This window comes from Polyergus mexicanus, unplaced genomic scaffold (genome assembly GCF_030449975.1).
Source record: "Polyergus mexicanus isolate NDT 795.1 unplaced genomic scaffold, iyPolMexi1.0 SCAF_5, whole genome shotgun sequence".
NCBI lineage: Eukaryota > Metazoa > Arthropoda > Insecta > Hymenoptera > Formicidae > Polyergus > Polyergus mexicanus.
The window spans coordinates 3,562,425-3,577,288 of record NW_027223325.1 but is presented as its reverse complement, the minus strand read 5'-3'; the positions used below and the strand labels follow the sequence as shown (position 1 = coordinate 3,577,288).

General features: G+C 39.3%; 1 protein-coding gene across 5 annotated transcripts in view; it reads left to right on the top strand.

Moving 5' to 3' along the window:
* The window catches only part of LOC138933521 (homeotic protein ultrabithorax-like), a 100,716-nt gene that overhangs the window by 72,093 nt on the left and 13,759 nt on the right, over positions 1-14,864 (top strand). For 4 of the 5 annotated variants that reach the window (XM_070296286.1, XM_070296284.1, XM_070296282.1 and 1 more), the window contains one exon: positions 5,637-6,042. In XM_070296286.1, coding sequence (XP_070152387.1) covers positions 5,637-5,950 — 314 coding nt within the window. In that variant the 3' untranslated portion in view covers positions 5,951-6,042. Of the gene's footprint in view, positions 1-5,636; positions 6,043-6,935; positions 6,953-14,864 lie in introns of those variants that run through there. The other variant, XM_070296285.1, reaches the window with a different exon arrangement.

Here is a 14,864-nt window from a genome sequence, read left to right as displayed (position 1 = left end):
ATGTCATCAGATGCGGCGATGGATGAATTACAACGAATCACCTAACTCTGTGTTGATGATACTCCGTCTACGTATCGAGTCACGTTCTTCGTTAAAACGCAAAGGACGAGTTTCATCTTGATCGATGATGAGTATGCGAATGACAAGTATAACTTTTGATCGATCTTTCTTCCATTTCGGCACAGACGAATCGCGCGATTGTCCAGTGTACCGATTATGATCGGCGAATACTATCGAACAATTTAAAAATACAGCCACGATATTCAATTCGCACGATACGTTCATAGATTGCAAACGCTACTGATCGCCATTACATACGCGATACGAATGACTGATTCGAATGTTCTTTTATATCATAGAGGGGAGAATGTATCAAGTGTAAATTTGATATCTCGTGAATATTTTTCATCGCCGAAAACAAGCATGATATAGATGAATCTCGGACGTATTTCGTACGTTAAGGAATTCAGAAAATCTCGATCATCTCTCGTTATTCTCGCTCAGCGGGATGCTTCACTCGCGTGGGAGCCAAGTCGGCACCTTGCCCGCGGCGTGGCTTACGCGCTTATTCAAAAGTGTTCGCGCGTAAAGCCGATATCTTATTCTCGAACAAACTAAAGCTTCGCGAAGGTCTCTTTGTGGCATATCTCCGCTCGCTGGCGACATCCTTGTCCGCGTCGCGAAATTTCTCCAAACGTATTCTACACGTATCACCGCGCTTTACCGGATTCGCGATTGCATGTAACGATGGATTCACCAAATCGATCCTTACATTCCGGAATTGAGCAGGAAAGGATTATTCCATTTCACGAAACGTACGATTCGATTACTGGCAATCAATAAATCTTCTCTCGAGAAATGTATTATAAAGTAATAGCTTTTCTCTATATGTTCGTAAAATATGTGTGATATGCTGTTTTTTTTTTCTTTTCTTGTAAATGAAATATATTTGGTAATTTATAAATCTCGCTGACTCTTAAAGAAATTCAACTTGCCGTTTTCGACCTTCGACATTTTAATACGGGGACTGCTCGTTGTCTTAGTCTTAGAAAACATCAGGTTTATTAGACGTATTTACGAGACGCGGCTAAATTCCATAAGCGTTCCGTCTGACCGCTAAGTCTCAGTAGTAATTGGTACACATGAGATATACGTCTTCGCTGTTCCTCATTTGCGTGCGTCAACCCTTAGTTTATTTATGCCGCGACGGGTTTTTAGCATGTATTTATGATCGTTGAGGTTTCCGTCGTCACACCCCGAGAGGTCCCGCGTTGCCTCTCCCCTAAAAGAGAGACGACGTTGTCGGTGTAACGCGCCGCGCACTCTTCGTTAGTCTCCGTTGTATATAACTTATTAATTACGGTTGACTAATGCGCTCCAGCTGTGCCACGTAGCAACGTCTTACCTTCTCCCTTCGTCCGCCAACCGTCCTCCAACTTTCTCCCGGTGCTTTCTCGGCAGCCCTTAGAGAGAGGAAAGAGAGTAAGAAGAGAGAAAGAGCGAGGGGGGGTGGGTAGGAGGAGGAGACGACCCGGCAGAAACGAGACGAAGATCCTGGTAGAGCGTGAAAGAGGAAGGGTAGGGGGGAAGGGGGGGGGTCTAGGTGGTATGGAAGGAAACGGGAGAGAGAAGAGAGTAGAGCGCGAGGGACGCTAGGCAATAACTCACGCCCCCGAGAGGATTACCTACCTTGGCAAGGCTGGAGGAGGGTATATCCCACGTTGAGCTACGATCTTGCTGCGTAGCTACGCGTTTCTCATACCAAGTGTCCTCGGTACTCCCGTGCCGCGTGCAAACAGGGTTCTTCGAGAGCGTGAGCGCGTTCCGGATGGCACCGGAAGGCCGAAACTGGTGATACGTGAACTGACTATAGCATTCTTCAAACGAGACGGAATATTGTTACAGGATGCGCACTTAAAAGGGGCACGAAATATTGCCAAATTATTATTCATTTGCTTAATTTTTGTTAACCATTATTTGTGAAATCTTAATTTTTGCCATATTTATGAAATCGTCATTTTTCTTTCCCGTAGAAAAAATATTAATTTAAAAAATTTGATCTTTTTATATAATATTGTGAAAAAATAAAACTTGTGTTATAATAGAGTAAGCGCGTCAAGAAAACTTTGCGTAGAAAATAAAAACGCATCGATTAATGCAATTAAGGTATTGGATTTTTTTTTTTTTTTTTAAATACAGTTGCGTGCACATAATAATACATAAATATAGAACATTATAATTATTTAATTATATTATTTGCTTTATTAGATTTTTCTATTATCGATTATTTTATTGATGTAATGCAGTAACGTGTAATAAATTATACAACGTATAATACGTTACAGCGATACTAAGCATTATTTAATTTAGAAGCAAGAAATTTACGAGGACGCGCTCTCGGTTGATGTATCGCCAGTCTTACGTACAAAAACTGTCCAACGTTGCGGAAACTCGAAGGGGCCTATAGGAAATATCTCAGGAGGAAGTCTGGGAAGTCCTTCATGAACCCAATTCACTTACTTTGATTTGATTGGCCCCCGCGTATGATTCGTATATATATACACGCACGTAGCAAAGGGAAACGGGAAAGGAGTGAGGGTTGCCGAAGCCAAGCTTTGGTTGGCATCGTGTTTTGCAAAGTTATATCGGCAAATCCCCAACAGCAATCAACGTATTGGCTGTTCTTGTTAGAGTTGGCAACCAGTTAAGTTGGGCTCCCTACCTCAGTTTATGGTCGGATACGTCGAATACGTCGAAACTCGGCGAATCTCTTTCAACCGACGTTTTCCCCTTCGCATTTGAAGCTGTTCTCAACGAGCCGAAAAAAAAAGCATTTGATTGCTTCGTAAAATTTTCTTCCACTGAGCTTCCGACTTGCCGATTGTTTTTCAGGATTGCTTTTCTTTTTCAATGCGCGTAATAAAAGTGCCTTAATCGAAACAATTCATAATGTAATTTTTAGACCGATAAATGTTTACGAATTCAGCATTTTTTAATACAAATTTGCGAGCTTGTAAAATAAGATAAGTTCATCTTACATATTTTCCACTACACGTAATTCTTTAGAACCTTATTTTTGTTATAACTCAGACTTTTGAAAGAACAATTCGTCGGACGAAGGTTTGGGCGGGGTTGAAATTTTCCAGGATATACGGGCAAGTATTTTTCAAGAAAGGCGTGAATAACGATCGAAATATTTTTCGCTCTTCTAAACATGCTCTACGGTTTTCCCGCTTTCCTGTTCAACCAACCAATTCCTCTTGGCATGCCTTACCGATCTTCTTCTTTGTTCCTCCAAATGAAAGCATTTTAAGAGGTCTTAGCATAAAATTTATCCACCCCTTCGGTTAAGCAACTATGCGCACCTCTTTTTACTTTACGGGGAGCGCGGTAATCTTGATATTTCATCCCCTAATTTCGCCTGGTACGCGATATCTCATGGATAAGACGTCACGCGGAGCGAGAGTAGTTCAGTAGTTCATGAATTTGAAACATGCATAAATCTGAGAGCGAGAATAATTAAAAAAGAAAGATGAAAAGAGAGATTGAGAATTTCCAAATTATTTTTATAGAAGGATAGCTTCTAAACTATTTCCTACACATTTTTGAAAAACTGCAAAAATATTTTTAAATGATGGTGATATATATAAAAAATATAAAAATAAAACATTTTAATATATTATCTCTCTTTGCATCTTTTATACTTTATTATTTTATATCGTAGGGAAACTTTATACTTTTCGTAATTAAAGTACCTTTCATCATAAGTTCTATTAAAGAAATCTCATGATTGTGAAAGACAAATATCATAGATCCGGCAAATGATATAGAGTGCCATATTTTCTACTTTGCTCTATATGAAAACGATTTGAGACACTAACTTTCATTTACAAATTTGGTAGAGAAAGAAAGAGAGAAAGAGATAATTTACTGCTCCTATCCTTATTGCGTTTGCATTTCGAAAAACCGCGTGCCGATGAAACATGGAGAACGATTCTGTGGGAGCTAGGATGATGGAGGAAGGTATGATAGGAGATTCCGAGATGGCAGGCAACCAGACTCGACGCGCGCGATCCGTGTGACAAATAACCGTTAAAAATACGCCGCGTTGTAATTCCACACGCCCTCCTCTCCGTACTCGATGCGAGCCAGGGCGACGTGACAACCCGGTATGAGAATCGCGGGGGTGTCATAGGGTGGCGAAGAGAATGGGATGAGGCGCCCGGAGGGATAGCGGTTCGGACGGCAGGGCACTTGATTACGTCGCGATAATAAACATCACGCTCCGATATAAACCTTGTTTCGGTGTACCGGCATGATACGGATACAATGGTCGTCTGGAATTGCGGCAGCGTATGCGTGAATCACGCATCGTGTGATTTTATGCACTTTGTTGATAACAGATTCGGTACAGATGCGATTATAAATTTGAAGCGTTTATTGGATGACTAGATTCGTATCGGGATATTGAAACATATTACATATTTACGTATTGAACAATTATATTATACAAGAAGTTTCTCTCTTTATAAACTTTCAAGTTTTTGCCATATTAAAGAGAGAGATCGATTAATTTGTGTGCACTCGGGCCTTTTGATAAACGCATTATTCCGTCATTGACAGTTTGGAAAAAGAAAAAAAAAAAAAAAAATAAGAATATGAAATAATATTTCCAATATTCTTGGTCATCGAGAAGATCGATTCTAGTCGAACACGAAAGGATAAACCGATAGAGAGCGGAAATCGCAATATTATAGATATTTATGTACTTGGGCACGCACCGTATGCGAGCGAAAACAGAGTAAAAGGAGGACTCTGCTTACGGTCGAGGAGAGAGGTCGGTTTAGGTTGGATACTGGTGGCAGAGGTGAAACGGGAGGGTTTTTACGAGGCAGTAATGGCCGATAAGGTGAGCTTGCGCCCCCACTGTCGGGGCTTACTCCGCTACTGTACCCAAGTGACTGCTCAACAGTACCTATTCCCGCCGCCGTATCCTCTCTTACTTTCTCCCGTTTGTTCGGGAGAACGACTCATGCCACGCTTTATTTTAAGCCGTTTAAACATTTCCTTTATCGGCACGGGCGTCGTTCATATATCGCCGCGTCTGATATTCGCAGCGCCGCGGGTTATCAGAAATTCATTAGAATACTCTTTTAATGAATATCTTAAGCGGCAGCTCATAAAGATAACAACTCCTTTTAGAACAAGATAAGCAGTAGAGATGGAATGACGAGCCGACGAAATGTGCATACTTCAATAGGCATCGCGCATAGAATAATACTCGCCGATATACCTACTTATCTTCAAATGAAAATTTATCGCGTTTATAAAATCAACTTTTTTCCAATTTTAACTTCCAATTTTACTTTCCGATGGCCGCCTCGCGGAGATACGATTCGCATATTGTTATCCGCGAGATAAAAATTTCTTTCGGCATTACATACTTGGTCGACGTCCGAAGCGCGATTCGATACACATATCTGTATTGACAGAGCTCGATTATTAACGTATTGTCGGATGTTGTTTTTTTTTTTTTTTTTCAATATATATTCTTAGGGGTACTCGCGCGATAAATACAGTATCAGAGAAAAGAACAAAGAGAGCCCGCCACAACTTTCTCGTCTCGTTGTTTGCAGGGGCGAACGGAATGCGCAGGCGCGGCCGACAGACCTACACGCGCTACCAGACTCTGGAGCTCGAAAAGGAATTCCACACGAACCACTATCTGACCAGGCGGAGGCGGATCGAGATGGCACACGCGCTCTGCCTGACGGAACGGCAAATCAAGATCTGGTTCCAGAATCGGCGAATGAAGTTGAAGAAGGAGATTCAGGCGATCAAGGAGCTAAACGAGCAGGAGAAGCAAGCGCAGGCGCAGAAGGCAGCGGCAGCGGCGGCGGTTGTGCATCAGCAGCAAGGGGCTGGCGGGGGTCCCGAGGGGGGCAACTAGGGGTACGCCCTGCATCGGAGCCCCCCTGACCACCCCACCGCCAATCCACACCACCCTCTACTAGCACCGCAATGTACACAGCTGTATTAAAGGTGAGTGACTTTTGTAATAATTTCTTATCCCAATCCTTGATCGCGTTAATCAAGAATTACCTAAACACACCGCGATTCATTAAAATAATTTTTTTCTTTACGACAAACTTTTTGACGTTTCAACATTTTTACAAAGTAGATTTTAAAGGTACTGAAAAGAAGACATAATCTATATAAAGCGAGCTCTGGTATTTCAGTAACAATCTAATATACTATGATGCATATTCCTGTTTGTGTCATTCGCGGGAATTAATAAAACGGGCATACATGCGCTTGGTGCAACAGTTAGGATTATGTGCCATGCACTAAAAAAATGATACTCGTATAAACGTTGAAAGCGGCGTTAGAAATGAGATTCAAGCTTTTAGCAGTGGCCTTAAAATTAAGTTCAGTCGGCGAGCTTAATGAGGATAAACCGCGTGCAAGCGTGCCTTCATAATTTTCTAAGTTATGCTACTCGCGTGCATTTAACTTGCGTTGAACGTGCATCCCAAGGGAGCGATAAACCAGACTTGAAATATTGCATCTATATCGCGTTTACCCTATTGTTTTTACTCTGCCGACAATAAATAAAAGAAATTAATTTTCTCATGTTACGTCCTTAAAAGCGATAAATTGTTTAAAGCAGATAAACAACACAAAAAAGGAAAATAGAAAGTCCAGTCAGGCAAAAAGAAAACAAGACAATAGTCCTGTTGGCGCTAATTATCCCCCAAAAAATCTGCGATATAATCTGTATCTTTAATCAGACCATTTCATTTTCGAAAAAATAAACTACCATGCGATTTGCTCGATCGAGGCAAGATAGATTGTAAGAAAGGTTCCCACCTTTTTCGCACTCACGAGAATCTATATCGTCTCTCGAGCATTTACGACTTTCTTATGTGTTTTAGTTAAAAAACCGATCTTAAAGCTGATTCCACTGATCTAACTTAAAAATTTGCTGTACGCAAGTCTAATGGTTATTTATGTGTATCTTTGCTTTGCGATAGAAAGAATACTTTTTATCGTCTACAATTTTTTTATACCTCCTTTTTTTATTAAAAAATATATTTATATAATAAAATATTATTTTTATTAAAATATTATTTTTATTAATCTTTTCAATGTGTATAAGATATATGTAAATATAGAATATTAAATATATGTTTTCTCTCTATAAAACAAAAGAAGAAATACTGAATGAAGCAAAATTGGCAAACTAGTTTATCATGTACGTTCCCAAAATAAATATTTAAAACGTCTGCAGCGGAAAGGAAATACGCCAGGTAGAAAACTTCGATCGAAACTTCTTATTCCTCAAAATCTATTGGAGCGCCTAATATCCCTTTTTTGGTATCTTTGGACGACGAAGAAGTTCGGACATAAATTTTGCCCCGACTGCGCGTAATATTACGGCACACAACGAAGCGATTCTCCGATTAACTCCGAGTATGGCGCCGTAATTGTACGCCACTTGAATTGCGATTAAATAACGCGCCCCACCCTAGTGATGTTTATTTAATCACGCTTATTTAATCGCCCGTATCAGGAAATGATTGTATCCTTAAAATAGAATCTTTATCGATTTCCCCGACAATTAGTAACGAGATATAAGTGATTCGTACGTAGAGAAACTATATTTGAAAATGATCTCAATCGTAATTGATTTCTATTTTACTTTTTACGCTTTGCGTTCTCGTCGTATCTCCTTTCTGTTTTATTTCCCGTCTTTATCTCTAATCTAATTTTAAGAAACATCAAGTAGATGCAAATATACCATAGAATAGATTAAAAAATGTTTTACCACAAGAATCTGATAAAATTGAATCGTAGTTTAATGCGGCATGTAAAAAAGAGTAAAACGTGGATTTGCTTCCGTGAGCCGATACATGAGATATATGCGAAGATATTTTTTAACGAAGAACACGAAAAAGCAAATTTAGAAAGACTTTGATGGGCGATGCAAAAACGGTCGCGGCGACATCAGATGATTAATTCATATGTTCTCTCTCAAGTTAGAGAATCGTCTGTGCAAAGATTCTCACAATAAAAAAACTCACCCTAAGATTGCTCCGCCGTCATCCGGGATTTCTTCTAGATTATCTTTTCAGATTATCAGATCTCTTCTTTATTCTGAGATTCATTGCAATCGCGCACTAGCTTGCGATATAAAATATGATTAATGACAATTGCATGCGAATCATCCGTGACATAATGTTGAGCTTCGTTTGAGTTGAGTCTATTTCTCAGATTATCGGTGGTATTAAAATTGTTTGCTTTTTATACTCTGCATATAGATATGTAATATAGCATATACGAATATAAATGTACAGTAAACAATAGGGCAATGCCATCTATCGGTTTCAAAGGTTTTGGGTTAGTTATGGCTGCTTCATCCCCCCGCTCGTGGGCGTGGCTGAGGCATGGACATGGACACATCTATTTTTTGGCACTCGATCAGGTTATTCATCATGGAAATTTATCGTTACCTCGTGACACAAAATTATCAAATTATACATCGACTACGTTAATTGTCAGCGAATAATAGTAATATAGAGCATGCGAGAAATAATATTTGAAATTTGAATCGCTTCATATAATACTCCGCGCGCGGCATTTGTTTCTCTATCATTTAACCACTGTCACTGTAGGTGGCAGCACAAATCAGGGTTAGTCAGTCGGCAACGCGTTGCGTCTACCTTACCGACTTCTCCATCGGTACGTGTAACTCAATTTAGGGAAGTTTCCTCTACCCACCAAGCAGGATATATTGAACGGTAGTTCGATGATCGCCCGTAATGCGCTTTATGGTTTGTTTTTATCGACGTGGTTATATAGTAACTCGCGACCTTCCTGTTTCTCTCTCGACGATAGTGAACCGAATCGTCGATGCGTCGCTGCCTGTGCATGTGCGCGCACACTGATTTGATCGTATAAACGCGCGCCGCTGAGTCGGCAGGGCTATTCACATTTTCCCCGCGAATGCATTCCCCGGAGCTATCGGTCAATAATCCAATAAACCCCGCGCGACTCGCAGCTCCATGAAGAGGAAATAAAGTACCGGCGGCGCGCTGCGTGATTTTATTGCGTAGTAAAGCGCGATTTCGACAGATCGATGCGCGATCACCATCGCTTCGCTCTCTCTCGCGCGCGCGCGTTCACTTTGCCGCTCGCCAAACTGGTAGGTCAGGGATCTTTATTGGCTGTAAAGGAAGACGTTTTACGATCCATAAAAGCGTTTATAGCGCCCAAGTAGTCTTACCTCGATTCTTACATCCCGGTTATATCCATTACCCCTTCCGCGGCCTTTCCAAGGGCGGCCACTGGCACGCGTCCTCTCTTTCTCTCTCCCTCTCGCGACTTGCCTTTGAGATTTACAGGTTACGCTCCCGGTAACACCTCGTAAACTTGGCTTAACGACTTTAACCGGGCCTAACTGCTTCCTTCCTGCAATCAGACCCTGACCTACCTTGCGTACACACGGCCGTCCTAGAAAAATTCCGAGATACCGAGATAATCGAATGCGAAATCGCATCGCTTTGCGATTTTATCGATGAATTTTTCCATTCATTGAACATGTGGGAATAAATTTTTAGATTCTACCAATTATTTTCATAACATAATATATCTCTGCATTTTTGCAAAATTATATATTTCTCATATTTATATTACGCGCGATATAATTATTAAGATTCATAATTATGTATTTAATTTTTTCTTCACCAAATAATAAATTTACAAACAAAGTATATATTATACATATATCAATTTGGGATTGCATGTTTACGGATTTTATTTTCGGAATAATATAATACATTAACATTTCTTCGATATTACGTATCTTGTAATTTTTAATCATTTCTTTATTATATCGTTTTCACGCCTCTCATCGAGCGTTACGGTAATAATTCTGCTTGCTGATTCTATCGTGACATTTATAGCCATCATTATTAGCTGATATCGTTTCAATTCTCATAAAGTCTTCATTCAACCAGATTCATTTGAGACGCCCATGTAGATAGGCTAATGGAGAAAGTGGAAGCATGAGTTGTTATAAGGTTGATTAAGAAGGGAGCCTCTTACGACTTGGCTCGATGCTCCGCGCTACATTTTATATCGCTGTACACTTGGATAGATTTTAATTATCATTATCATTTAATCTCTATTTTAGAAATTATATACTTATCGAACTAATATAATCTAATATAGAATATTTTTTTTATTTTAATATTTTACGCAAGATGCAATTTTAGATTGCAGTGTAATTGCGTGTAATTGTCAACAATAAACAATATAAGCATTAGCTTAACACGGATGTTTTATTATCGTTAAAATAATTTTGATTCAATCAAGTTACAAGCAAAAAAAGCTGTCACGCATTCCGCAATTAATAGCTGCGTATATATATTTTCGGTGCTCATCGTACGCGCAGCAAAGTATGAATTTTTTAAAATCTACTTTCACACTCGACGATATTAGCATTAAAAAGTGAGGAGTACTCCGGCTCTCGGCGCCATTGCGCCGCATTTACACAACAATAAGGGACCGGGATATAAAAACTCCGAGAATCCCTTGGCTTCGAAGTCCAATGAGAGATAGAGAAGAACCATGCGAGGCGAAAGGGAAACAGAGGATTCGGTGTCGTTTCCTCTCTCTCTCTCTCCCCTTGTCTCCTCTTCGTATTTTCCATCTCTTATTCGACGGGGTATGAGACAAGACGGCTCGTGGAACAGGCTACGGGCGACTTTGCGCGCCGAAATTCTCAACACGAGACCTAAGGTCCGCATAATTTTTTTCTCTTTCCTTTTCGAGAATCAACTAGCCTGTGCGTGTAGCGTATGTTCACTCTGCCCGGTTACTTATTTCTAACACACACAATTTAACTGTCGCAGCTACAATACGATTGTTAAATTATTTCCAATAATATTATTTTTATATTTTAATCGAATATATTGTGAAAAATTATAATACTTTAAAAGATATATTTAAAAATTGGGAGAAGTAAAAATTTAAATCCGATTGAATTTCAAGAAAGATGTTACTAATATAATAAATGAAGAAGAATTGTTACATTATTAGAATTCACGCGCGTTTATGTGATATAATGTTTCTGATAAGGATATTTGTAAATCAAGGGGTTAACTAGCTTTTAATTCAGACATTACGATCATTCGTGTGTGCTATTACATGCTTTGTTTAATACAGGAGGAATGAGTAATCTATCCATTCATTACATTCGAGAATGAAAGAATGTTTCATCTGGCAACAGGTATAATTATACGAATATGTCGTAGTGTACACTGTATCAGCACCATGAGAAATCTCTGTGCGATTAATTTCATCAATCTCTATTCACATTCTGGTTTCTCGACAGCTCACTTATGTAGCCCGCTCACAAGATTGGATTAGAATAAAACTCGAACAGATTAAATACATTCTCGCGTATTTTTGTGATAAATATAGTCCGCTCAATTTATCGTCCTTCCGTTTACACATTTTATGATTCTACGAGGGAAATAATTTTATATTTGCATTACAGGGGACGACTTTCCTGCATACATTTTCTTATAGTCATGTAAACGAGAGCGTTACTATTACACGTTACTATATATTTTGCGCTTGCAAAGAAACCAAAAATATTTTCAGTGGCGTAAGGTATATATATATTAAACAGGAACATGATGAAGTAAAAGTTTTCTTTGAACGTGAATAAGGAAAGAGTAATACAGAAATAATACAAAAAAGAGCGAGAAGCTTTGTGGCTACCTTCTTCGCATACTTCCGCTTCTTCCAAACTTTATATAACCGAACAACACTAGCCTCGTTCACAGGCGCAACCTCCCCGCAAAGAGTGTATCACGTGTATCACGATTAAGTGGCACCTCTCATCTCCTATCCTTCATCATCATATTATACTTAACTTTTATAAAACCTTCCCCTTTCTTTAACTAGGGATACGAGCAAATTCAGCGTACTCTTTCGCAAACTTTTGAAAGCCTATTTCAATATTATGATGAGTAAATAAGTCGGCGTTATTTCAATAATTCCGAAGATTCACAAAAGAATATATATAGTTATTTTACGAAACATTTAATGAATTATATAATTTGCAAAAGATCTAAAAAGAGCATAATTTTTTAGTCAGTTTTGGTAGAAGGTTGAATGAAAAATTGAATAATACAAATTAAGTTGACATGAACGATAGTAAATATAAATATTATTTCACTAAAAAATATTTGCCATATAAATTAAAACTATAAATAATTGAACTATAATGATGATAAATATGAGCAATATATATAATCATAATTTAAGGGTGCATGATTAATCGGCACGCTTCTCATTGAAGTGATGAAGTTGCGGGAGATATTTTGAAGCAGCAAGAGTTTTGCCCCCGCTGTACAAACTTACATAAGAAGTAGACGCGGAAAGGAAGGAGGACGCGGTGGCAGCGTAGTTAGTTATTATACCGTGCATGCCGGCAACAGTACCGTGTTTTTCATTTTCTTTATATCACCCTTGACGCTCGTAAAACCATTACCCATGACCGAGCGAACGCAACTTCTATATAAGCCCTATCGGTGTGCGAGCGTATAAACGCGCGGGAGTCGAGACATTCTTTGATGATACTGAAACTTCTTTTACTTGTGCACTCCTGTAGGTAGATCTCCGTAAGACGAACCCAATTTCCTCGGCAAACCGACCCCTCAGATTTGTCCGACATGCCCACGGGAAGAATTCAGTTTTCTCGTTGCCGATTGGTTACGACGTCTTTTCGATCGTTATCCTTTCGTAGAACATCGTATCCAATAAGATTTAAGCGCTGGTTGTACACGTTGATATAGAAATGTGATAAATTCCGGAATCATCAACGATCTTATCGTACTGTAATTTATTTCAGATTTCTTGTCGTTAAAGTACCGTTAATTGAATTTTTATAAAGTGTATATATATCATGTTGTCTATATTGATTCTAATGTCTGTTTGTTTATTAATTCGCTTCTTCGTATATTTGTCACGGGTACTTATAGCGTATAATTTTTAAGTCGAGCGAATACTCCTTTAAATCTCATTAAAGCTGACGCCTGAAATGTTCAAAACGTTTCATCTCACGCCGGGCTGGAAGAACGAGCCGCATACTCTGATGTGTAGATAAGTCAGTTAGCGACTCGCTCTAGCGCGTTCCAACGTCGAGTCTTTTTTTGCATACTATCATCTTATTGCTCCTTTTCTTTTCCCCTCTTTCTCTCTTTCGCTCCCACTCACTTCTAACGAGTGATTCATCATCAGCGTCGCCTTCTCTTCTTTCTTCGACTAGCTTGGTTGGCTGGCTGGCTGGCTGGTTGGCTGGCTGGCTGGCTGGCTGGCTGGCTGTTTGGTCCCTGGATCTTCCGTTCTCTTCCTCTTTTTCCCGTCCTTTTTCTCTCTCTCTCTCTCTCTCTCTCTTTCTTTTTTCTCCAAGCTACTCCAAGTACTCGTTTTACTCTTACACCGGAGTCATATCAACACATAATTCATTCTTATTATTGTAGGCATATTTTTAGTCCTCTCTCACATTTTGTAAAAATCTTCTCCATTGGCTAATATTTTATATCCTCCTAAATATAGATTACATTTTATAATAAAACTTTAGAGCCCTTATAATTTCTCGAACATTATATTTTTAAATAGTTCGAACTTTCGATTGCGTTTCAAAATGTTATAAATTTATGATCTAGATCAGATTTTTTAGAAGCTTAAAGTTTCATATTTTTTCTAATATTCTTACGTTCGAAACTATCTTAATCTAAATTATAAGACGAGCATACGTCATTATAAAAATGTGGAATGATATTTTTTCACCTCAATTCGCTAAGCGCGTAAAGAAATATTTCTCTTTAGATAGTGTTGCGAGCATCGGTCATGTCTGCGGTATAAGCTCAGCAGGAGCACAAGAGGAAGAGATTATGAGCTAAGTCCTTACATTTCTTTTCTTCTCTACTCACCATAAATGTTTGTAATACAATGATCTTTGATAAATATTTTTTTAATTTTTCAATTTATAAATCTCCAATAAATGATAAATGTAAAATTTATTTTCTGACAATTCAGTGCAAATTTTTATTACCCGTATTTCGCAATGTGACATGTTTACATGTTGCGAACATCGTCGAGAGTAAAGTACTTTGTAAGATGTTTGAAAAAATAATTACCGACGCTTTTCGATATATAATTAATTAATTAATTCATTTTCTGATAAAAACCATCGCTTAAAATGATTTTATTCTATCCGTCGATGCGCCATTGCATTATTTGTTACTAATTAATTTTTCGCGCGCGGATACAGTACTATTCGAAACGTCCATGCATTTTTGAACAGTATTGAAGAATAAGCGGCGTTCGTCTCGAAAGGTCCACCTTCAGTCCGGAAGATGGGATTTCGGTAATTCGGTCATGGAATGGATGGGTGACGACGAGAGAGCGAGAGGGACGACCAAGTGGGCCGGGTAAGGGGGACCGGGTAGGGACGGGAGGGCGTTCCAAGGTACCCTGCATGGGGTAGCTTGCAACCTCACGCGACACTAGAGCCATCTATATCCCCGGAGATTTATGAGTTCCTGGTGCAACGGCTGCTCGTAGCAACTACACGCTACACAATATCGGTATAGAGCCGGCGATGGTGATGCTGCCCCCTGTCGCGAGACGAGCCCACTGTTGCTCCACGGGGGTTGCGCGCACTCGCGTTCGTTCAACGCCGTTTCGGCGCAAAAAACTCGATCTCAATTCGAAACTCTCTCGTCGATCCTTCCACTTGCCCGTCAGAGTTAGGGCTTCGATCGCATGCACATGTATGCATTCGT